Source organism: Equus asinus, chromosome 25 (genome assembly GCF_041296235.1).
Source record: "Equus asinus isolate D_3611 breed Donkey chromosome 25, EquAss-T2T_v2, whole genome shotgun sequence".
Taxonomy (NCBI): domain Eukaryota; kingdom Metazoa; phylum Chordata; class Mammalia; order Perissodactyla; family Equidae; genus Equus; species Equus asinus.
This window is the reverse complement of record NC_091814.1, coordinates 50055130-50079204: the sequence shown is the minus strand read 5'-3', so window position 1 is coordinate 50079204 and position 24075 is coordinate 50055130. Positions and strand designations below refer to the sequence as shown.

Sequence of the window (24075 nt, the reverse complement as noted above, 5' to 3'; positions counted from 1 at the left end):
AGGAGCAAAGATAAAGAGGAAAGTGAAAGGTTTAAAAGCCCTAGGATCTTAATCTTTTATTTTTGTGGTTTTTCAAAGATTATGTTTGGAATTTAGATAGATATGCACACATGTATGTATATTTTTGTGTATGTGTATATTAGTCTGTTAGCATAGTGATTTTTTTTTTTTTTGGCTTTACAAAAATGTCCATTTTATTGCAGATGGAGTCTGCGCGTAAGGCATGGGAGAATTCTCCAAATGTAAGGGAAAAGGGATCTCCTGTAACTTCCACAGCACCTCCAATTGCAAGTGGAGTCAGCAGCAGTGCCAGTGGACCAAGCACTGCTAATTACAATTCCTTCTCAAGTGCATCGATGCCTCAGATTCCTGTTGCTTCAGTCACTCCCACAACATCGCTATCAGGTACAAGTTTTTTGTATCTTTCCTTTAAATATCTTAAATTATTTAAAATTCCTTATGATCTTTTTCTGTTTATTGTCCCTCAAAAAAGTATTGTTTATTAAAGACGTAAGATTGCACATGAGATAACTGTCAGCTGTTTTGTAAACTTCTTGCCGCTCTCAACCCTCTCTCCTCTCTTTGCCCCGTCCTAATTTTAGTTGGGTCGGCAAATATTTTTTGATGACTTACTAAAACATTTTGCTGGACCTTCTCTTCTTTCCTCCCGCCCCCACCCTCCTCACTAAGATACTAATGAGTAATTGGTGAAAACCTTTTTATCTTGTTCTTCTAAATTTTTCTATAAAATTCGCCTTTTGATTTTTATTTTTTAACTATTATACAGCTAATTAAACCAAATCAGAAATAACACAGAATCGTGACGCTTTTAAAATTTTTGTGATCTGTATCTAATTTGAGGGAGCTATTGGCCTCAATCTATTGGGTTGACATTTATTTTTCTGGTGAAGAGTTAGGGGTAAAGAATTTCTAGTGTCTGATATTTGAGTAAATGACATCCATTGGTCTTTCTTTATTTGTTTTTAAGGAGAACCAATCAACACCCCAAGTTAGAAGGTGTTTTCTTCCACCTGTGTGTTATTTTTCACCAGTGTGTGATCCTTTCATTGAAATGTATCTCATTTGGGGGCTTTCTGTTTCTTAAATAATCACAGAGGTTGTTTGTAAAATGTTTGACTCAAAGAAAGTACACCCTTTAACCGTATGTATAACCATGTTTCTATTGAAAACAAATTATATTCCAAGCTTTCCCAGTATTCTCTAATGTTTCCAAAGCAGTAGGAAGCCCCTTTCCAATAGATATAAAATATATCCAGTACAGAATTTACTTTCTTTGGTTCTCATTTAGTGATTACAATACTGTTTTTTAATATTCTGACGTTCTCTGTTGGTTTTAAGTACCAAAAGAGCTGGTCTTTAGGTTGTACTACAGTTATTTTGATATTATGTGGGATCACATGTATTAAGACAAACGCAGAGATTCAACTCAAGGAATGTCCCACCTATTTCTCGTCTTTCTTTAAAGCTTTTCAAGCATTCCTCATCACCCATTGCAAGGCATCTTCATCGTGCTTGCTAGCTTGCGCCCTAATCTACTTTGGTGGGCAGGGGATGGGGCCAGATGGGAACCAGGAGAGTATGGTAGGAAGATTAGGACATAAAGGGACTGGGAAGGTTCCTAGTTCTTTCTTTGGAATCCAACTACTTCCTTTCCTCCAGGTCTAGTTTCCCCACACTCCCCTCAACTAGGAAAAAATTTTAACAGAGACCTTCTTGCCCAGTTATCCTAGTGGTAGAGACTCAAGTAGAAGAACAGAGGTACCTTGATCTTGGTCCTCTCTTAGATAGAACATCATTTAACATCTGGAAATAATGATAACTGTATCTCACTTTTTAATCAGATATCAGTCTCGTCATTTGCTCTAGTATTGCAGTCATTATAACTCACTGATCAATAGAACTAATTGCTCCTTTAAGATCTAAAGTTTTATAATTCCACTTTTTTGTTAATAGTTTGTTTTTAAGATATTACTGTATACTGGTTTTGACTGGTATATATACAAGGAGGGGGGACAAGGAATATACCTGTAAGTTTATGTGACTTTTTTGGAGCCACTGGGGTCTCTTAAGGCCAATTTATATTAATAATTATTCTTAAGATGTAGGACTTTATCCGTCTATGTTCTTATGTCTTTGCCTGGCCTTTAATAGATGTTCAAATATTTGTTAATATATGAATGAAGCTCTTAAGAATACCTGTAAGGTATTTTGCTGGAAAGGGGAATATCCAACCTTAAGTTTACATAACTTTTTAGGAGCAATTATGATCTCTCAAGACCCATTTACATTCATAATTATTCCTGAGGTTCAGCATTTTGTTCTTCTGTGTTCTTATATTTATGCCTAGCCATAAATGAATGAAGCTCTTGATTATCCTTTTCTCTGTGATAATTAGGAACTAAATATTAGTTGAGGCTAAACTGTAACAACCTTGTAGGCTCTCAGCCTCCTTATTTTGTGAGATTAATTTTTTAATTTCCTCCTTGTTTTAATTTTCTATTGTTTATATTTCTCCGAGTTTTATATTCTTGTTTGCATTTGGTGATGTGTTCTTTCCTTTTAGAAGCCACCTCGTAGCCACTTTTGGCCTGAGGCGCAGTATATGAGTAGGTGATAAGTACATGGTGGGCATAAACATTGTTTGTGGTTGGTGCTTGAATTATCTTACTGTGAACAACAGCAACACTTTAAAATATGCTACATCTTCTCCTATTTTGTCCCTCTCCCAAATATAGGAGCTGGCACATATACTACCTCTTCTTTGAGTACAAAATCTACAACCACATCAGACCCTCCTAATATTTGTAAAGTGAAACCCCAACAATTACAGACAAGCAGCCTGCCTTCTGCAAGTCATTTTTCACAGTTAAGCTGCATGCCTTCCCTTATTGCCCAGCAACAACAGAGTCCACAAGTCTATGTGTCGCAGTCTGCAGCAGGTAAGGTTTTTAGCATGGAATATAAGGAATTTAGAAAATGAACTCTTTTAAATGCTTATTTTTTCTCTCCTTAGTTACTCTTTGAAGTTTAAGTATTTTTTCGATCTGCTTTGCAAAGTTGTTTCCTCGTAGAATTGAATGCGCTCTCTCCTTGATAAGCATTGTAGGGCTCTTGGCAGTTGTTTCTTACACATATGTTACATATATATTAGACAAATTAGTGTCTAATTTGCAAAGTACCTTATGAGTTTGATGTTATTCCAATCAAATTGGAAAAGTTTGTTATCTGAAACTTGACAAATTGAGAATAAAGTTCATGGGGAAGAATAAACCTAAGAATAGCAAAAAAGAAAGAAAAAAATTAGATATTGGGGGTGAGGTAAGTTGTCCTATTAAGCATCACAATGTTCATCTGAGTTAAACAGTAAATAAACGTGAAAATATTCAAACTCAGTAATGATTTAAATTCAAAATAAAAGAACAGTGAGGCGATTTTTTGTCTTTCCATAAGGGAAATATTAGAAATATTGATGATACCCAGCATCTTTAATACCCAATATCTATAAGGATCCTGGGTATTAGTAATAGGCTCTTAAAGTACATTGCTGTTGAGCATATAAATTGGCATAATTATTTTAGAACAGTATCTCAGAATATTTTATGTGTACAAACTCACTGTAGTGACGATTTCATAGTTAGGAATCATCATACAGGTAAAGTTATTAATCAGAGGTGTATGTACAAGGGTGTTCATTCATTGTAGTAGTATTTTTTATTTATATATATATTTTTAGATGTACTTGACAATTTTATTGCTAAAAAATATCCTCTGGAGTGACAGCAGTATTGGTTATAGTATTATTTATAATTGTAACAAATTAAAAGCAGCATGGAAAGTTCTCCAAAACATAGTATTATATAAAAACAGCAAATCACAAAATAATATATATAATACATAGAAATCTGTTAGAAATGTATACCAAATTCTTTCAGTTTTTAAATGTCAATTCTTTTGAACTGTTTTGCAAAATTCTGGTACGTAGATTTAAAATTGGAGTGGATTTGCTGGTAAACGAGTAGGTTCATTTTCAGTTTTAATAGATTATATAAGATTTTACTAGTTTATACCAAATTGGCAGTATATGAGAGTATCTGTTTTTTCATACCTTCACAAGTACTAGAGTTTCGTTGTTTTAGCTTGTATATACTTGTCTGCTAGAAATCTAGCTTCTTTTTGTATTTGCATATTTTTACATTTCTAGTTTTTCCTTGACTGTATTTTCAGAGGGCACACTTAATTTGAAATCTGCTACAAAACTTGGTTTTTCATTACCAGTTGGAAAATTCTGAAATGTAGACACTTATTAACGCTTGTTTTTCCTAATGGTCTGTAGCTCAAATCCCAGCTTTCTATATGGACACAAGTCATTTATTCAACACCCAACATGCACGATTGGCTCCACCATCCTTGGCTCAGCAGCAAGGCTTCCAGCCAGGTCTTTCTCAGGTAAGTGTCACAGACTTGTTCCATCCTGTATTTGTTTCTTGGCATTTGTATGATGTAATACTTATCTTGGGCTGTTAAGTAATAGACTCTTTGAAGTTATAATCGTATATTAACAATATCAGACAACCGATGATTACCTTGATATGTATTAGCAAAATTTTAAAACTTTCCCAGGTTTGCCAAAGCTTAATGATTAACAATGTAGAATAAGTAATGGGTTGAAAGGAAAATTTAGATGTTTACATTTGGTTTTGTTTTAAAAGGGAGCCGAACATGGCATTAATCTTTTATTGTTTTCGTATCTCAAAATTTTTCTTTTTCTCAAGTGTTGTGATTTGTGTATATGGTGTTCATATATTATTTTTTCATTGCATTGCAGCCAACTTCAGTTCAGCAGATTCCAATCCCTATTTATGCACCACTACAAGGACAGCATCAAGCCCAGCTGAGTCTGGGTGCTGGACCTGCTGTTTCCCAGGCTCAGGAATTATTCAGTTCTTCCCTTCAACCATATAGGTACATGCTGTACAGTTATTTATGATCTTGGCAACAATGTAATTGCCGAGCCTTCTTGCCATATCCCTGCTGCTCCTTTTCCTTCCACCCAAAAGCTAGGATGACCCTGTTACAAACTATATTAAATTATTAAGCATGTTGATTATATGTTGTGAACCTCAGCCTCTGGTAATTTCAATCAGACTTCATTGAACTAAGTCAAGCCTTGGCCTGTTGAAGAAGATGATAACAACAATCCAATAATAATTTGAAGTCACAGAAAATAGCTGCTAAACGTCCTAAAAGTTTAAGTGCCGTGTATGTCCCTGCTAACAACTATAAATCCAATCCTGCTCTGTTTAAGAGCTGGAGTGTGACAGATAACAATAGTATGTAAGGGGGTGGAGGCCAGGGCGAATGTAATAAAAGAGGAGTAGTAGAGTGTCAGACAGAGAATAGAAGTAGTGGTGATAGTGGTCACAAGTATGCCGTATAGTGTAGAAGAAACCAGTCTTTTGAAGGATTCACTGAAAATTATCTTTGCAGTTAAGGAAGTAATGAAAACTGATATTTATTGAACTTTCCTTATATATGATAGCCATTCAGCCATTTAAACAGAAATGTAATGTAAGCTATATATGTAATTGTGGCTAATGGCTGCTCTATTGGAAGGCACAGGTTTCGACATTGAAAGCAACTTGTATCCCTGCCACATCGTTCTGCTGCTCCTTGCCTCTCAGCCCAGTTAGCATAGTGTTGGTTAATAGGGAATCCCTGAGTTAATTTCTGGCAGCACAGGGTGATTTATAACAGTATACTTAGGTTTTCCCATTTTATATTTGAAACATAGATTATAAGTAGACATTGTGAAGGTTACTTGTGACCCTAGCCTAGTGCTCCTGCTTAATGGCTTTTGTTCCTACCACATATGTCAGTTTTTTAAAAGCATGTTATTTATTGATAATATTATCTTTAATTCACCACTTTGATTTAGTTATTCTTTATCTTGGCTTATTTTTTTTTTCTTTTGAGAAAGTTTAGCCCTGGGCTAACATCTGCCACCAATCCTCCTCTTTTTTTCTTTTTTTTTTTTTTTCGCTGAGGAAGACTGGCCCTGAGCTAACATCCATGCCCATCTTCCTCTACTTTATATGTGAGACGCCTGCCACAGCATGGCTTGCCAAGAAGTGCGTACGTCCACACCCGGGATCCAAACTGGCAAACCCCAGGCCACCAGAGCAGAACATGCAAACTTAACCACTACACCACCAGGCTGGCCCCCTATCTCAGCATTTTTAAATGTATAGATCGGAAGCCTCCATCCCAGAGATAAGACAGCAGTCTGTGATTAGGTTCCAGTGTTGTAATTATCTTTTTAAAAAGACCTTTCAAATATGCCGACACAGTATTAATAACTCTTGTCACCAAGCTGTATATTACATCCCCATGACTTATGTATTTTATAACTGGAAATTTGTACCTTTTGACAGTGATAGTGTGTTGCATATTTGAAAGTTGCTAAGAGAGTGGGTCTTAAAAGTTCTCATCACAAGAAAAAAATTTTTAACTACATGTGATGGTGGTTGTTAACTAGATTTATTGTGATGATCATTTTGCAGTCTGTACAAATACCGAATCATTATGTTGTGTAACTAATAGAATGTTTTATGTCCAGGATAAACAAACAACTTTGTGAGTAATCCTGATGTGAACTACTCTGCTTCATTCCATAGAGGTCTTGAAGCCTCTAATAAGATATATATATAAAGGGGAAGTGATGAAATACAGATAATAAAAGTCAGAGCTATTGGTGCTATAAATTTGAATAGAATGTCAATACTGAAGAGAAAAACAGCGGATTTGGTGCTGAGCTTCCTAGTGAACATGAGGAAAGAGAATTATTCTCATTGTTCAAGAGGAGAACATCTTACCAGTTTCTCAGAAAGAGCAGGCTTTTTCCAGAACTTTTACATGTGGAGCTTTGTTCTACTCGGGGCTCTAAATCTTGAAACAAGTGCCTTAGACACAGTCTGCGTTCTCTGCTGCTTTTCTTAATTGCGCTGATTAGAGTAGTTGGTCATTTGGGATGCTCATTCTTACGATTTCCAAATCCCAGTAGAATTAACTGCCAATACAAGCCTTTTCTCTTTAATACTTATATAGATCTCAGCCAGCCTTTATGCAAAGCAGTCTCTCCCAGCCATCTGTGGTCCTTTCTGGAACTGCCATCCACAACTTTCCAGCAGTGCAACACCAGGAGCTTGCCAAGGCACAGTCGGGTCTTGCCTTTCAACAAACGTCAAATACTCAGCCTATTCCTATATTGTATGAACATCAGCTGGGGCAGGCATCAGGCCTGGGAGGTTCCCAGCTAATTGATACACATCTTCTCCAGGTAAGGCTGGGGTAATAGCATATACTGTCATTGTATTCCTATGCAGCAGACAGGTTATAAAGAAAAAATGTTAAAAGACAGTGAAAAAAACAAAGATCTTCCTTTTTATCTAATACTAAAATTCTTAGAGATTGGTTTGAAGCATAACCTTGATATCTGAATTGGAAATTATTTCAATCTTATTGCTATTTTCTTACAAAATTTTTTCTAGGCTAGAGCAAATCTTACCCAGGCTTCAAATCTTTATTCTGGACAAGTTCAACAGCCTGGTCAGACAAATTTTTATAACACTGCCCAGTCACCGAGTGCTCTCCAGCAGGTAAACTATGGCATGGTAAATTTCCTCAATTTTCTTTATTATTATTATTACTACTACTGCTTTTGTTGTTGTTTGGGAATTTAAATAGGAGCAAGATGGGGGGTGGAGCAGTGATTCTCAGACTTTTCTCTGAGGTGTCTAGGGATTCCCTGGGTTCTCTGGTAGTGGAATGTGCTTCAGTCCCACAACATCCTTCTCCCCACCACTTCAATCGCTTCTACTTTTTACCTCTTTTTTTCCCATGGGTTTTTATGTAATCATTTATTTTAATGAAGGATTCCATGACTATAAAAGGTTGAAAGCCACTGTCTAGGATGTACAGTTACATGTGTGATAGGAGCTTTTACCCATTTGTGCTAGAGGCAAAGGAAGGCTCTGAAGACCATCACACTGGTTAACAGAACACATAGGACCGTGTGCAGAGTATGACAGAGCGCACAGGACAATTTTTTGTGTATGAATGTAATAATAATCTACAGTGAGAAATGTATTTTTTTTGAAACCATCTCCTCTAGCAATGTCATTAATCAGCTTACTCTTTGACGGTTGGTGGAGGGCTGGAGGAGTAAGGCCAGGCATCAGTGATTTTAGCAGAAATATTTTTGGTGGCTGTTTTAGGGGTTGACAATTCATAACTATATTACCTTATGGACGTTCAAATTAAATACTGTTTGTACGAAAACTGAAAGGTTATTTTTCTTCTTGGCATAGCTCATTTGATCGGACCTGAAAACAGTATAAAAATGTGTATTTCGGAAGTTCTGACTTTCTTAAATTGTATCCCCATGATTTTATTGTATTTTATGATTGGCATGTACTGTAGATTAATTCAAAGATAGTCGTAATTATTTCAGTTATATAGCTTCTCTACTACTAATCTGTTGTTGCACTTTTAGTCACTAAGCAAAAGATTCTTGTGAAATCTATTAATATATTGATATATTCTGTTTAGATTCTCACCCAAAAGTATTTGAAGAGTAGCGTGTGTAGTTACAGGGATAGACAGACAACAGGTATAAGCAAGTTGCTGCAGTTTCTGCCTGCTTGTTTTCTAGGTTACAGTACCTTTGCCAGCATCCCAGCTTTCCTTGCCTAATTTTGGATCTACGGGGCAGCCTTTGATTGCTCTGCCTCAGACTCTTCAGCCCCCATTACAGCATACCACCCCGCAGGCACAGGCCCCGGGCCTCAGTCGTCCTGCACAAGTGAGCCAGCCTTTCAGAGGATTAATCCCAGCTGGGACACAGCACAGCATGATTGCGACCACAGGGAAAGTAAGTGGAGAGAAATGTACACAGTTCCTTTGAGTTTAGATATATGCATTTATGTAGTCTATAAAAATAAAATGCATCAGTTTTTGCCACCCTTCAGGACATCTCAAACCCCCATATGCTTATTTTTTATCACTTACTTTTAATGTGTTTGGCCTCCTATGGTTTTTACCTAATAACAAAGAATTCACAAATTTTGTGGAAGAGTTGGATTTACACAGTCTCTTAGACTTTTCAGGCACAATTTGGCCGTGGTAATTTGATGGTATTTGAAACCTAGTAATAGGATTTTTGTACTAAGGGTCTCTGCCCTTTGCTAAATTTTTAGTCTTTATATATAGAATACTGAACACAGCACTTTAGCTTATAGAATTGCAGAAATGTTAGGTTTATTTTATGCTCTTTCTCAGATGTCTGAAATGGAACTCAAAGCCTTTGGAAGTGGCATTGATATAAAACCCGGCACGCCTCCAATCAGCGGTAGAAGCACCACACCAACCTCTAGTCCCTTCCGGTAAAATGGGCGTTTAAATTTGCTTCTAGAATGTCCACGTAACTGAGCACCATTTGTTTGTTAGATACTTAATAGGTTACCAGTCCTGTGGTAAGCATAAGACATTCTGATAGTTTTATCTAAAACGTTAAGCTATTAAATTAATCTAGCTAGTATCCTTTCCCACCTCTGCCCCTCCAATGTCTCTTCACTACCATAATGTTTGGTAACTCAGCTTGGCAGATTTTCATCAACTGCCGAGTATGATGAATCTACCCAGAGCAATGTCTAAAGATCTAATGGCATTATTTATGTGGCACTACTGTACTGACCAGTGATGGCTTCTTTCCAAGGGCTACTTCCACAAGTCCGAACAGCCAGTCCAGCAAAATGAACAGCATTGTCTATCAGAAGCAGTTCCAGTCAGCCCCTGCCACTGTGAGGATGACACAGCCGTTTCCTACACAGTTTGCTCCCCAGGTGGGCAGATATGAGTGAGAAATGAGTATTAGTTACTTGCAAATGATTGCTACTCTGGCTAATTCTCTAATTTTTTAATCTTGCCATATTATAACCAGTTTAGAAGCACAGTTTTTAATGAGAAACAGTTTCTTATTTGACAGTAAATTTATGACTCTTAGATTCTTGTGATTTTTAGTTAGACACAGGTAGTAACTGTGTAGTTCTACAGCAGACAATAGAAACAGTCGGAAGATTCCCCACACAGCTCTGATCATTAATCTCAGTCCTGTTCCGTTTATCTTTTTGAAGAAGTTGACTTTTCAGAGAAGGGTCCCAGTGCTTAAAGGTTTTAGGTTTAAAGTTGTTTTTTTGTCTTTTAGGATAACTGTGTATAGTTGAGGTAAAATTTCCAACAGATGTTCTAATATATGTGTGAAAATGTTGGCTTCTCTTCCCTTTGCTGCTCATATGGAAGGACTAACTAAAATTGATAAGAGCTCTCACAAACTAGAATTGGTTGCTGAGAAAACACGTGTTTGTCAAATTAGTATTATTTTTATTTATCTTCAGATTATGTTTGGTATAGGTGTGTGCCTTTTCTACAGTTCTACCTTTTTTTTTAAATATCCTAATTAATAACCTTTCTTTATCCCCTTCCGAATTTGTAGCTGAAATGCTACAACCAGTGGAAGTGTCCTGGCATGCTTTGCCTGATTTTCCTGTCAGATTCTCTATGCATGGCCTATTTAGTTTTGGTCCCTATAATAGAATGGCACTAGTCTGTACGCTTCCTTTCACTGGCACAATGGGCACAGATTTACTCTGAGATAAGCCAACCCGATCTAGTTGGCAATTTTTTTTTTTTTTTAACAGTTCAATGTTGTATGTTTTGTTTTTTTCACTCAGATTCTCTCTCAGCCTAACCTGGTCCCTCCATTGGTAAGAGCCCCACATACTAACACCTTCCCAGCGCCTGTTCAGAGGCCGCCAATGGCACTGGCCAGTCAGATGCCTCCTCCGCTGACCACAGGCCTCATGAGCCATGCTCGTTTGCCACATGTAGCCAGGGGTCCTTGTGGATCACTATCTGGAGTCAGAGGTAATCAGGCCCAGGCTGCGCTGAAGGCTGAACAAGACATGAAGGTTAGTACAGCGTTAACAGCCAACAGAGCAAGAATCTGTCTCTGAACCATGTCCTAAGATGCCTCTGGACCCCTAACCATATATCCAGGCATTCACTGTCTTAGCAGGTTTAACCAAGCTAACTACTTATATTCATTCCTTTTGTTTTTTTAATTTCTTTTTCCCCCCTTACTTTTTTCCTCTTTTTTATTTGTTTGGGATGGTTTTTTTTTTTGGTTTTGTTTTGTTTTTTGGGGTTTTTTTTGCAACTGTAGTCAGCAAACAAGTTAACATTTTAAACTCTGTGGCCAAATGAATTGCTTATGAAGTAAATATTTGAGGGAGATCTGAGTTTAGCTGCTATATTTTTTGAAAGAGCAAAAAAGTAATATGGATTATTATAGGCTTCCCCGTTTTCTTTTTTTTTCTCTTCGTTTTTCTTTTTTTCTTCCCCCCTCCCCAAGCTTAAGATGTAGATCATGGTTATGTGAAAACTCTGGAATGGTAAGACACGTTACTTGTCTTGCTTTTTCTTCCCTCGTGAGTCATCCAAGTATGGTTTTCTCCTCAAACAGTTTTCACACCCTTTTTTGCCTGCCACCAGAGGTGGCTGTACAGTGTGTGTTTGTAGATGAAGAACTCAGAAAAGCACTTTGGGATCCTTCATGATAAAAGGCACTGATAAACGTGAGGTTTGCTGATGCAGAGGAGTGCCTTCAGGAGTCTGTGTGGGGACAGTTTTCATAGCATAAACCTTACCTGTCTGCCTGTACAGCCAGCTGAATCAGTCTTTTTCTGTACTTAGACTTGACTTTAGAGGTCTCGGTAGTTTTGCTTATTTTGTCACTATATATCTGAGGTCAGACTAGAACAAAGAAAAGCTTAATGCTTTCAAACAGGGAAATGTCCATAGTAATGCTTTACTCTGAATTAGAAACATGTTTATGGTAACCCTATTAGAGAATTCGGTTGACTGACTAAAGTTTCTTTCTGGGTTGATATCTGTTGTTTCTAATCCTGAGTAATCAAATTTAAAGACTACCCTGCAGTGAAACTCTTATTAAATATTACCTACTTTTATTAAGGCTGTGAGCCTAGGATTTCCGTCTGTTCCTAACGTGAAAAATGCTAGTATGTATAGAAGTCGTGGGAAACTATTAGACCTTGGTTTCCACTTTTTCTCCTGGCTCCTTGGCACTTGATTTTGATGCATTCCCATGTTGGAAGTGACATTAGAGCTTAATAATGGGGTGGGGGAGGGCACAGATTTCTTGAAAATTGCTTCAGATCTTTGGATAAGATCTTTGGATAGTGCAGGTTATCTGTAGAGCGTGGAGGGGTTTTATTATATGCAAGAGGTATAGGAACTTAGGTTGTGATTGTGTGTTACATGGTATAATTTACAGATGGACGTAAGTATATTCTTTGGGTCACATAGTCAATAAAACTAGGAAATTATTTTACCAGCTCAGAATGTGGTAGGAGCTATCAGAACTTAGTGATCAAGTGAAGTTGTAGTTACTAATTTCTGATGCTCTTCCCCTGCAGAAGAGAGCTGTGGGAAGAGGACTCAGCCACAAGACATTTGGTCCTAGGTGTTGGTAATGCCACAATATAAGTGCTTCCTTTTCCTTTTGTTATAGACCACATATTGATAACTAGAAGTTTTAAGTGTTACATATGTGTTTTCAAATTTGCAAGCAGGTTCCCTAAATACAATTTGATATCAATAAGCTTTGTTCCAGAAATGATACAAAACCAACAGCAATTTCTATTTTATTGTTTTATAAGAGGGCAAACTTTGAAAAGGTGGTGGGAGGCGGTCCTGTTCTTTTCAAATGTTTTTTAAAAATCACATGGAATGTTTTCAAAGATAGGAAGAAATCTATCCATTAAAAGCTGAAAGATCAATGAGGTACTTTTGGTTTGGGCCAAACCAGCGTGGGGAAAACTGCTTTGTGATTGGTGACAGAATGTGACCTGAGATGGATTGACAGGCGGTGGTAGCGCTGCAGCATCCTCAGTTGTCGTTTCTCATTTTTTAAGGCAAAGCAGAGAGCAGAGGTTCTTCAGTCCACGCAACGGTTCTTCTCTGAACAGCAACAGAGCAAACAGATAGGAGGCAAAGCTCAGAAAGTGGACAGTGATTCCAGTAAACCCGAAGCGCTGACTGACCCTCCTGGTGTCTGTCAGGAAAAAGGAGAAGAAAAACCACCTCCTGCACCTGCCATAGCCGCCAAACCTGTCAGAACTGGACCCATCAAGCCTCAGGCGATCAAAACTGAAGAAACAAAATCTTAAAGGCTGTGGTTTATTGCCAGGGATTGGGGGAGGGGAGAGGGGAAAGAGGGAGAATGAAGTCAGATAATGCCAGCAGCCAAAGGGGTAAAACGGTCTGTGACATTATCCTGTCCAGAGCTTGGAGGTGCACAAGGGACATAGGAGCAATTTACACTGACACACAGCTGCTACACCAGTAAAATGAGGCTTTGCCAGCTTGTACCTACTATATAACACGCATTCTGTTGATGGCATCTTCAGTCAGAATTTATATACAAATATATGCACACATTCCTTGAGTGCATATAATTTAGAACTACAATCCTTATGGTTAGGTGAAATACCAGAAGTATGAGGAAAATAACACTGCAGAGGAATAGCTTGGCCTGAACAATGTGGTGATGCCAGCTCATCCATCAGATGTGGTTTCTTTGCTCCCTTATGTTCTTTGGATATAGTTAGAGCATTTGTAGGCTTGGTGGTCAAGAACCAAGAAGATAACTGGTGCTGGATAGAGGAGCCTTATTTTTTATTATGGCAGCTTGCTATTTTTGTAACATGGTGATTGAGTTGAACACAATCAAAGTACCGTAACTGATCTTCCCTTCTTCCTGGATGAGTGAGCAGATGATGGAGTATTGATATCAGCATCCTTGAACATAGCCAAGTGGGCAGGTGCTTCTGTTTGAAACGATGCCGTTTGGGTCGTGGCCCGAAGCTTTGAAGTGCTACTCCTTTCTTCATGGGGCTCTTACCATTCAAACAGCAGATTTGGTAAAGTTAGGTTGAGTCTTGCTTGCCTCCACTTGGTCATCTTTGTATGAATCCAATGGTTTTGGGGTTTTTTTAAAACGGTTTTTAGCTGATATTCATGAAAAGCAGTGAGTACTTAGAACTGTGCCTCTAATGAACGGAAATCCTATCTTAAGAAGGTGCATTTCTTTACCAGAGCTGTGTCATACCATCCTTTGGGCCCTCTGCTGGAAAAGTAGAATCAAGTCTCAAATAATGCCTTTTTAATTGTATCCTCTAGTATTATAGATGTAGGGCAGTACTGTATCATACCTCTGTGAATGTAAAATATCTTGTACCTGCTTCATGATACGTAGTAGTGACCGTGCTTTATCAGAGCTGTTTTTAATGATGTTATTCTAGAATGTTTTCTTTCCAGATGATGATTGAGAAGCTAATTTAAAAAATGGTGCCAGGTACCACAACAGTAACAGAACTTTGCTGTTTTCTGGGGTTTTGTTTTTTACCTTTTTTTTCTTTTTTTTTTTAATGGAGTGTGCTGGATGTCCTATAATTTTGTTCAGATGACTGCAGAACCTGGAAAAGCTGTTGCTGCTATTGATGCATAACATACTGCTATTGATCTTTTTATATAAATAAATATATATATATACATATATATATAATTTGAATTTTTGAAAACTTTAGCTGTGCTGTCAACTTTGGAAAAAGTATCCCAGTTGTACCGTGTTGGGTTGGCATTGTACAGAAATTAACAGCCATATTGGTCTAGAAACGTTAAACATAATTTTTTCCATTTGTACAGGGGTAACGCACTGTATTAAATATGTAAGGTCTTATCTACATGGGTTTGATTACAGAACTAATAAAGTATTCTCTAAATAATGAATCTTGGAGCTTCTCATCCATTGCTAAAATCTGAAGAGGGTTTGTCGTGTCAAAAATAGTGAACAGGAGTACAGTATGCTCTAGAAAAAGATTATCATCCGAAGACTTGACTTCTGACTTTCAGGAACTATAGAGGGCCGGCACAGTGGTTAAGTGCACATGTTCCGCTTCAGTGGCCCGGGGTTCATCAGTTCGGATCCCAGGTGTGGACATGACACCACTTGGCAAGCCATGCTGTGGTAGGCATGTATAAAGTAGAGGAAGATGTGCGTGGGTGTTAGCTCAGGGCCAGTCTTCCTCAGGAAAAAGAGGAGGATTGGCAGCAATTAGCTCAGGGCTAATCTTCCTCAAAAAAAAAATTATAAAAAAAAACTATAGAGCTTAGTCAAAGTAAATGTTGTCATGGAGGATTACAGTCATGGCCCCTGTTCTCGGGGTGGCCATATGCATGTTGGAAACCGTCTATCGAGGAGGAAGAGAGAATTCTTTCTTATTGATGCAGAGTGCTGAATGTAGAAAATAGGTTCACCATTCTTCTGGGCAGAAATTGAAGGACCCAAAATAGATCTCAGTACTTGGTATTTTTCTTATTGTTGCTAGCGTTCATCGTCACTGTCATCACACAAGCAGACTGTAAGGGATTTGTTACCGTTTACTCAGTTTGGGAAGTGAGGTACTGAGGGATAGTAATTCCCCAAATGCCATGTGCAGAACACATGCTTCCAGACCCCGCCTGAGGAAGACGAGTGACTCCGCAACTGATGACCTGGGTGCCTTCTTTACTTGGGCACACAGTGGTTCCTAGACACAAAAACACTCAAGTGCTAATGAGCCCTACCCTGATGTCCACACTTTTCAGGCTAAGGGTTTTCTCAAAATATGCTCTAAATTGGTATGATAGGTAAGGTTGGGAACACAAAATGTACCAAAGAGCTGTAGTCACCACTTGACATAGTTGCCTTCTTACTAAGTCACTCCTATTGCCACTCTTTTTCATTTTCTAGTCCTTAAGTTCAGTCCTTCTAAATTGTAGGACTTAGAAAGTGACCAGCTATGTAGCTTGCGTTCTCTTTGGTAAGCCACCAGGTATATGCTGCTCAGTTGCATTGATTTGAAACACCCCTAATACCTTAGGCCCTTTGCTAGCTGGGATCTACAATGAAAAACATGGCAACAAGAGCGTATCCAATGAAAGTAAGATATTTGTGTAAGTGCTTCTCCACAGTGTGGTTGTAGAAATCTTATGACTTGATAACCCAAAAGGTGTTCCAGTGAGTAGCTGAAGATTCGGTGACGTCAACCTCTGAGCATTCTCTGCCCCTTGAACCGTTCTGGTGAGGAGGAGGACATGTTTTTCCTTAGTTAACAACAAATTGTGCTTTCTGATAGAAGATTGAATGCAGAGGGGGGCTGGAGAATGAGAAGGGGATATAGATTGAAAAGGCATTTTATTTTCACAATACAAATTACAGAAAGGAAAGCTCCAACGTGCTCTTGGCTGGAGGCAAGACATAGAAGGTAGAATCAGGATGTGCCATAGATTTTTAAAAGTTGAGAGGAGACTGTCAGAATTTAAATGTATTAGGGAGGTCTTTTCTAACAGGTTACCAGCAATTTTTCATGCTGCCATTGAGGCGTATTTCATCGCTTAGCATTTTTAGTATTTTCACGTTCCCTTTTCAATCTCTTTTCTACCCGTAGTCTGCAGTTAACCACACTTGACCTATTTGTGAAAGGCATCTTAATTTGGTTGTATTTCAGGTGCTTTAAGAAATTTCAGTCATAAAAATTCTTCTTGTGAAATGAAATAGAAAAGCACAGGATGATGATGTCTTAATGTTACACTGGCCATCTTAGTATTTGCATGTTGCTTCCTTTACATTGGCCAAAGAGAAATGTTTCGTGGCCCTTTTCCTTGTGCTGGTCTCCATTCACACCCTCAGGTGTAGGACTGAGTCTGCTGGCAGCGCTCCAAGCAGTGGCTCTCTATGGTTTTCCTGAAATACCCAGAAGACAATGCAGTAGATTTCAGGCCAGGACTGCCGTTAATTTTCAGCCTCTCTTGGGGTACAATGGGTAAAAGCTCATTTCTATGGTAGGGCGAACATGACACGGTGCCACTTGAATTCTTAAGTAGAAGCTCTCAGACCATTCTGGACTGCTGGCAGGTCAAAGTGGGAAATCAAAAATTATAGATACCTTAATTGCTTGATGTTAGGTGTACATTTTTCACCCAGTCTTTTGCTGAAGCCAATGCCATTTATTTGAGATGTCTGCTAAACTGGAGTCTTACATGTGGTGAGTACAGAATTCCTTTGAATTTTTACCGGTACTTTCCCTCAGTTTTCCCGACACCTAATTTGACAAGAATTGTTTAGGTGAAAATTAGTAGAAATCAAATAATACAGACTTAAAAGCCTAGTCGCTATGGACATGAGTCAGTGTGTATCATCTCAGAGCAAGTGGTTAAAGTTTGGTTAAGACTCACTAATTTACTCCATATTCCAATGCAAGAATTGTTTTTAAAAACACACATTTCCCTTGCCAGAGAGCTAATGTACCATAGAAGAAGGGGATTTTACCCGAACTAGGGAGTTTAAGCAAGAGATGGGGCTCTGATATACCGAGGCAAGGGGTCACAGGTCAACTGTGTCAGCGGCTGGGCACGTGGAGGACCGTTTCTTCCCTCAACAGAGCCTAGGGGGGCCTCTGGAGACAGGCGGTGCCTTGATGTCTTTCAGGTTCCCTTCGCTGAGACCTGACCTCTATTTCCTGGGTGCCTGCAGCCATCTTCCAGTCGAGGCTCTTTCCCTTTCCCTTTCCGTGTATCTACACTGCTTACCTTTCTAAATGTGATGATTAAAATCTTCTAAAGGTATTTAGGTAGTACTGCTTTATCGTTGTTTCTCACCATTTCTTGACAAACTAGTTAATAAGTACAATTGTATGTAAATCTGTCTTACTGATTTCTGAGCAAAAGAAGCAGAAGTGAACAGTTTCCTCATCTGAGATGAAAAGGGAACTCCAAAATGCGTTAATGTTCAATGGAGAATCGGCGAGGAAATTTCATTAAGCAGGCTGTGGTTCCAGATGACTAAGTCTCAGGTTCAAGGACAGAAAGAGGATGGACAGACGTATTCTGGCCCTCTGGAGTTAGATTTGCTAAGAGGGGAAGTGTTTCGGTTAATTTCGCACTGTCTTGTGTGGAACAATACCCGGTTTACTGACTTAGGCCTGTGGTTTCCAACTGGAAATACACACACTGGTGAACTGAAGCAGTTTTTCTTTAAAATTTTGTTTGACTAAGGGATTCAGTGGCTACAAAATATAAATAGATGAATAAGTTAATCGTCTCAGAGAGGAGCCGCCTCTCAAACTGGTTAGTATAAGTTGAAGAGAAGATTGCACCAAGAGTGAAGCCACACCCCCCAGAGAAGCTGATAGTGATGCCTGTGGAGCGAGTGAGTGGGGACTGGATTTCTATAACCTGGGACTAGAAGTGGATCTTACTACGTTTCCTCTTAATGGCTCAGTTACCAGAATTTTATAGTCAGCCTAAAGCCTCACAGGAAAAAACAATTACTCATAAACATTACCCACCTATTTTTTTCTTTTGTCAGCAGCCCAGAATCAGGGAATTGAATTTTTACCTTCCTGCTGAAGGTATGTAGTTAGGAAGCACAGAATGGCCCAGTCAGCCTCCCGGGAACATGAGGCAATCCCATTCTTACCACAGGGAAGAGTACATGGGTACTCCTACTTATTCCAGAAGCATTTGTGCAGCACTTAACGTGGTAGGCAGCATGCTTGCTAGGTCCTGAATGTTTAAAGCCCAAAAAGGCCTGGTTCCATCTCCAAGGAGCTCACGGGTAAGTCAGAGTCCACCAAGACGGAGCAGTGGTGCTTCCCTGGTAGTTTAGATTGCTGAAGGGGACGGGAGCTGGCCTCTAGTGCCAGACCATGCTCATTCTCTGTAACCTCCCATCACACCCCTAGTGCGAAGGCTTCTCCCAAGTGCGTTTTGACCAAAGGTCACAGGAAAAAAAAAGTGATAACGCAAAGGGTAATATTGTCTGGCCACACATGTCCATCTTCTTCCCTAGTCCTGCTATTTCTGCATCAAAATAGCAAACACTTGGAGACTGCCGCTGTGCCAGGCACTGTTCTAATTAACATGCCTCAGCTGACTCCTCCCAACACCTGTATAACAGGCAGTGGGTTTTTTCTCACCTGCACATGAGGAGAATGAGGCATCAAGAACTTGCCCAAGGATGCACAGTAAGTGGAGGAGCCAGGACGTGGTGTGGGCAGTCTGGCGAGCACAAGCTCTTTGCCACTGAGCTACACGGCTGTGGAAGCTCTGGGCGTGAAGTTACGAAGAAAAATCACGACTCCAAAATGGCAATTATTTATCTTCCTCACAGGCTTTTGATGATTCGATGAAATAAAGTAAAAATATATATAGGTAGGTTGCAATAAAATAATTGCCTTCTTAAATCTACATAGCATAATCTAAACTAGTGTCTGTGCTCTTCACAAAGCTGGAGTTTCCTGAAGTTAACTTCCCTAAGCACGGGACTAGGCCAGGGTTTCTTGCTCATCTCATTTTACGGAGGAGGCGTCCATCCCTCAGAGGCCTGTAATGGTAAAAGAAAGAAGCCAACTTGGGTAATTTTAAACCCTCTCTCCATTTTCATCTTATGTATTGAGGTCCCACATAAGGTTTCACCTCAGAAAAAGTGGTTCTCTACCAAGAAGAAAGAAATTTAAGGCCATTGACATCTTTTCCAATTCTATGGTTTTAACCTTGTTCCCACTCTAAGGTGCTGCATGTGCCCAAGTTCAGCTCCAGATCATCCCCTGCATTCAAAAACCCGCAAGTATCTGGTAGTCTCTCTATATGGGGTAAAAAGAGCACAATACACAGCCAGCCTCGTGGCGCAGCCGTTAAGTTCGCACATTCAGCTTCGGCAGCCCAGGGTTTACCGGTTCAAATCCCAGGTGCAGATGTGGCACCACTTGGCAAGCCATGCTGTGGTGGGCATCCCACATATAAAAAATAGAGGAAAATGGCCACGGATGTTAGCTCAGAGCCAGTCTTCCTCAGCAAAGAGGAGGATTGGCATCAGATGTTAGCTCAGGGCTAATCTTCCTCAAAAAAAACCCACAATACCCTGTTAGTAACTGTCCATTCATTTGTTCAGCAACTACCATAGTTTTCTTAAGTTCCACAGGAAAAGTGCAAAAGATATGGACAGAAAGTTTATTGGGGTCTGCCCTTGGGGTTAACACTTGTGAGGGATAAAACGTAGGACTGGGCAGAGGGAGGAATTGAAGTGAGACCCTGTTGTAACAAAGGTGGCTGGAGATAGAATATCCCTTCAGTATTACATGGCCTGGAGGCAAGGGGGCCAGCCTTTTATACTCTCACATTGTTCAGTTACTGCCCTGGATGGGGGAGGAGGGAACGCATGATCTTGGCTGGGGCATTTTCTTCAGCTGAGGGCAATTCCTGGAAAGGGACTTCACTCCGAGTCCACACTGCCAGCAGCTGGGGAAATGAGTACCGCAGTCCAGGAGAGGGATCCAGGTCGTGCACCACAGCATCCACTATAGTCCACCCTTTCGCCCCAGATAGACTTGCTTCAGAGAAGCAGCTCTGGGAACAGCTTCAGACTTGGATTGGTCTCCTCCTGGAGAAAAGCGGGTGGGTAAAGCATAGACCTTGCCATTGCAACTGGTCTCTGGGCCACCACTGATACACTTCTCTCCTACCCACTCTACATTTCCCTCACTATCAGCTAGCACCTTTGCTGGTCTAGATGGCTCAACCCAGGCCCTAATCTCTGGGAGGTTCCAAGCCCTTGCTCACCGTGCCATTCCACAACTGGCAGCTGCATTTGTCTGTTTCCTGTCGAAACTGGAGAAGCAAGTACCAAGAGACGCCCCATAGATTACCTGAGTGTCAGACATCTTCCCTTGCCTTCTCTCCTGATGACTGGAGTCAAGTACCTCTGCTCTGTGATAACTTTCCTTACCTGCTGGTCTCTTTGCAAGGTGACCCCAAAGTAACTTTAAGCTGTAAAGTTTAATGGGTCCCTTCCTGTGTCTCTAGTGGCTGTATCCCTCTGCTGAGAGCAAGAACCTCTAAACTCACAGAGCCTAGAGTTACAGGGATGAGAAAAATTCCCCAAGTGGGTCATGGGAGTGATGGAAAGCTGTTCAATTCCACCCTTGGTTCCTAGAAGGGCTATCTGTCTACTTTGGTTGTCTAATGCTGTGTAACAAATTACCCCGAGACTTGGTAGCTCAAATGACAAACATTATTTCAGTTTCTGTGGGTCAGGAATACAGGTGCAGTTGAGCTAAGTGCCTCTGGCTCAAGGTCTTTCACAAGTTCTGTCAAGCTGTCGACAGAGGCTGCAGCCTCATATTAAGGTTCGAATGGGGAAAATCCTCTTCCAAGACCAGTCACATGGTTGTTGGTGGGCCTCAGTCTCTCCACGGGGCTGCCTCCCATGGCAGCTGGCTTCAAAGCGATGAATCCAAGAGACAGTGAGAAAGCACCCAAGACAGAAGTCAGTCTTTTTAGAACTTCATCTTTTAAGTGACATCTTATCACACTGCCGTATTCTATCCAGTAAGTCCATACTCAAGCGGCAGAGATCACTAAGGATGACCTTAGAGGCTGCCTGCCACACCACCTTCACAGGGTGTTATCTCCAAGCTGGCACCTCAGTTGTATCCTCAAACGTCTATTCCATTCCACTATCAGGCTGGCAGCGTCTACTGGTACAGTATGTGATACGACTAGTAGACTCTGTGGTTATGCACCCACTGCCACATCTCCTTTGATGTAAGTTGGGTTCCTTGGTCCAAAGAGATGCAGAATACCATCAAGGTAGAACAAACACTCTGTAAGCTCTCTGATGATGCTAGCAGAGGTTCTGCAGGCAGAAAAGGCAAACCCATTTACAGGATGCGTCAATTCCAGTCACCAAAGGGTTGGATGGTCTGCCAGTCATTTTCCTTCCAAGCTCCTGACCAACCAGCCAAGCTCTTTACCATTGCCCATGAGTTTGTATATATTCTTGTCTTGGGCCACATCTCTTTCCACCCAGAGTAAATAACCAGAGTTTCAGGTCCAAATCGCCTGAAATTCTGCCTATTGGGACAATTTTCTCTTGTGGCTATCATATACGGCCACCTCTGAGAAAAGCTGCAGAGCAGCAGCTGTCTAATTTTGGCTTGCACTCACATATTGAATTCACAGAACCAAACGAATTTTTCCTTCTCTAAGTTGACTGTAAGGGACCCTTCACACAAACATGGGGATGAGCTTAGGGAGAGGTGCTGGGACAATATTAGTGAAAGATATGGGGCTAGGCTACCTGCTTGTCCCTCAGGCCCTACTTATGCACAATTCTAGACGTAACACACCCATCACATAGTGGTTGCTGGGCTTGCTCAAACTTAGAATCTGAGGCTCTAATAGAACTCAAGATGAACAGTTCTGGACATTTGGTCACTTCACGTCCCAAAGTCAGGTTCTCTGTTTCTCCCAGGAACCTTGCATAAAGGCAGATGGCCATGCATCGCAATTCTCCTGTTGGAGCTTGCCACACATGTGTTTCCATCACCAATACCTTTATACCATGGGTGTTCTAGTTTGTCTCAACCAAGTGGGCTGTGTGTCCACTTGCCCCACTGCCTGCACCTACAGGGGCCTTTCCTGCTCTGTAACCTGCTTGAAGTTGGCCGACTTTCATGTCACTCAGTATGGGTGTTGGTGCAGCATTCCTAAGTACAGAATATGCTGCCTTAGAATCCAAAGAGGCCTGCAAGGCATTGTGCTTCCTTCTTAGTGGTGGGAGGTGGGAGGTACAATCTTTTGTCCTTTGATTTGGAGGTGGTGGAACAGCATGCCCAGCCTCTGGATCCCTAAAAACTTCACTGATGGGGTGGGCCCATATCAATTGCCCCAACAAATAGATTCCTTCTGACTCAGCAGCTGCAATTAGGTTGAGTTTGCAGTGTTCTTCAGTATGGGTTTCGTAGAGGCCAGAGGAGCGAATTACATGAGGATCTTGTGGGAACCACTACCCCGGCACCCTTTCGGTTTCTCAGGGTGGCACCAATCACAGCTATGCCCACCCACCACATAGATTTGATGTACTGTATTGACTAGAAGGAGGTAGTCTCAGAGACTCAGTTAGCAACTCAGCATTTCCCACTACAATGCTCTTACCTCAGGCCAAGACCCCATGTGGGAGTACTGCCAACTCCTAAGTAAGTCCATTCCAACTACATCTCAAAAGCATGTGGAAATGACCACTGGGTAGGTCACAGACTCAGTGGACTCACTGTGAGAAGTGGACCAGGACTCTACTCCTCGCCTCCACGTGCCCCCAACTCTACCTGAGGGACCATGTTGACCCTTTGAATATCAGTCTCAACTTGAATCCCGTGTCCAAATATCTTCCAAATGTGTGGGTATTCCTCTGTCCCCAGTGTACAGTTACTTGAGTAAATGGCCCTACGTCCCTATGGGGAGTCATTACCATACACACTTGCCATAGTATTGTGTCGTCCTTCCTCCTGGGGCCTGGATTTCCCTTATAGCCAGTGAGTTCCTGGTCCAGAAACTGAGCAAGAGATGGTGACTTTTTATTGAGGTGGTTGTCCTCAGCCTCCTGATCATCCACTGTTGATTTGATTGTAGGAACTGAGCACCACTTGCTGACCATGATTCCTGGGAATGCTGTGTTCTGTTAACCACCTCGTCAGCGGGGGGCAGCGGGGGGCGGTGGGGGGCGGGGGGTTGGGGGGTTGGATGGGGAGGAGGTGTCAAACCACCCAGCTGCCCCTCTGATTTTGCTGCTAGTTATGGTAATTTTATCCACCTGTTCCTGGTCACTAAGCACTACCACCTGACTCTATTAAGTATCTAGTATGCCCGCTGCTGTATGTGAAGCCAATTCCAATAACAGCACTCCCACTGCCAGCCCTTGCCAACAGAGGACAGCCACTCCTGAGCTTCCCAGTGATGCAGGAGCCCTTTTGTGCACTACATTCCTTGTCCCTTTGGTAAAGTGAGTATCTTCCAGGCTCACCCACAGAGTATACTCAA

The 24075-nt window shown here is 40.7% G+C and overlaps 1 protein-coding gene across 18 annotated transcripts in view; it reads left to right on the top strand.

Annotated features, from left to right (window-relative positions):
* The window catches only part of PRRC2C (proline rich coiled-coil 2C), a 92384-nt gene extending 78809 nt beyond the window's left edge, over positions 1–13575 (top strand). For 10 of the 18 annotated variants that reach the window (XM_044758678.2, XM_044758681.2, XM_014845179.3 and 7 more), the window contains 11 exons: positions 204–405; positions 2757–2960; positions 4355–4467; positions 4847–4983; positions 7126–7357; positions 7569–7691; positions 8732–8950; positions 9358–9461; positions 9794–9920; positions 10809–11045; positions 13071–13575. In XM_044758678.2, the coding sequence (XP_044614613.2) occupies positions 204–405; positions 2757–2960; positions 4355–4467; positions 4847–4983; positions 7126–7357; positions 7569–7691; positions 8732–8950; positions 9358–9461; positions 9794–9920; positions 10809–11045; positions 13071–13325 (1953 nt within the window). In that variant the 3' untranslated portion in view covers positions 13326–13575. Of the gene's footprint in view, positions 1–203; positions 406–2756; positions 2961–4354; positions 4468–4846; positions 4984–7125; positions 7358–7568; positions 7692–8731; positions 8951–9357; positions 9462–9793; positions 9921–10808; positions 11046–12572; positions 12626–13070 lie in introns of all 18 variants that reach the window. The other 8 variants (XM_014845183.3, XM_044758680.2, XM_070497824.1 and 5 more) reach the window with 6 other exon arrangements.
* Positions 13576–24075: the final 10500 nt, after the last annotated feature.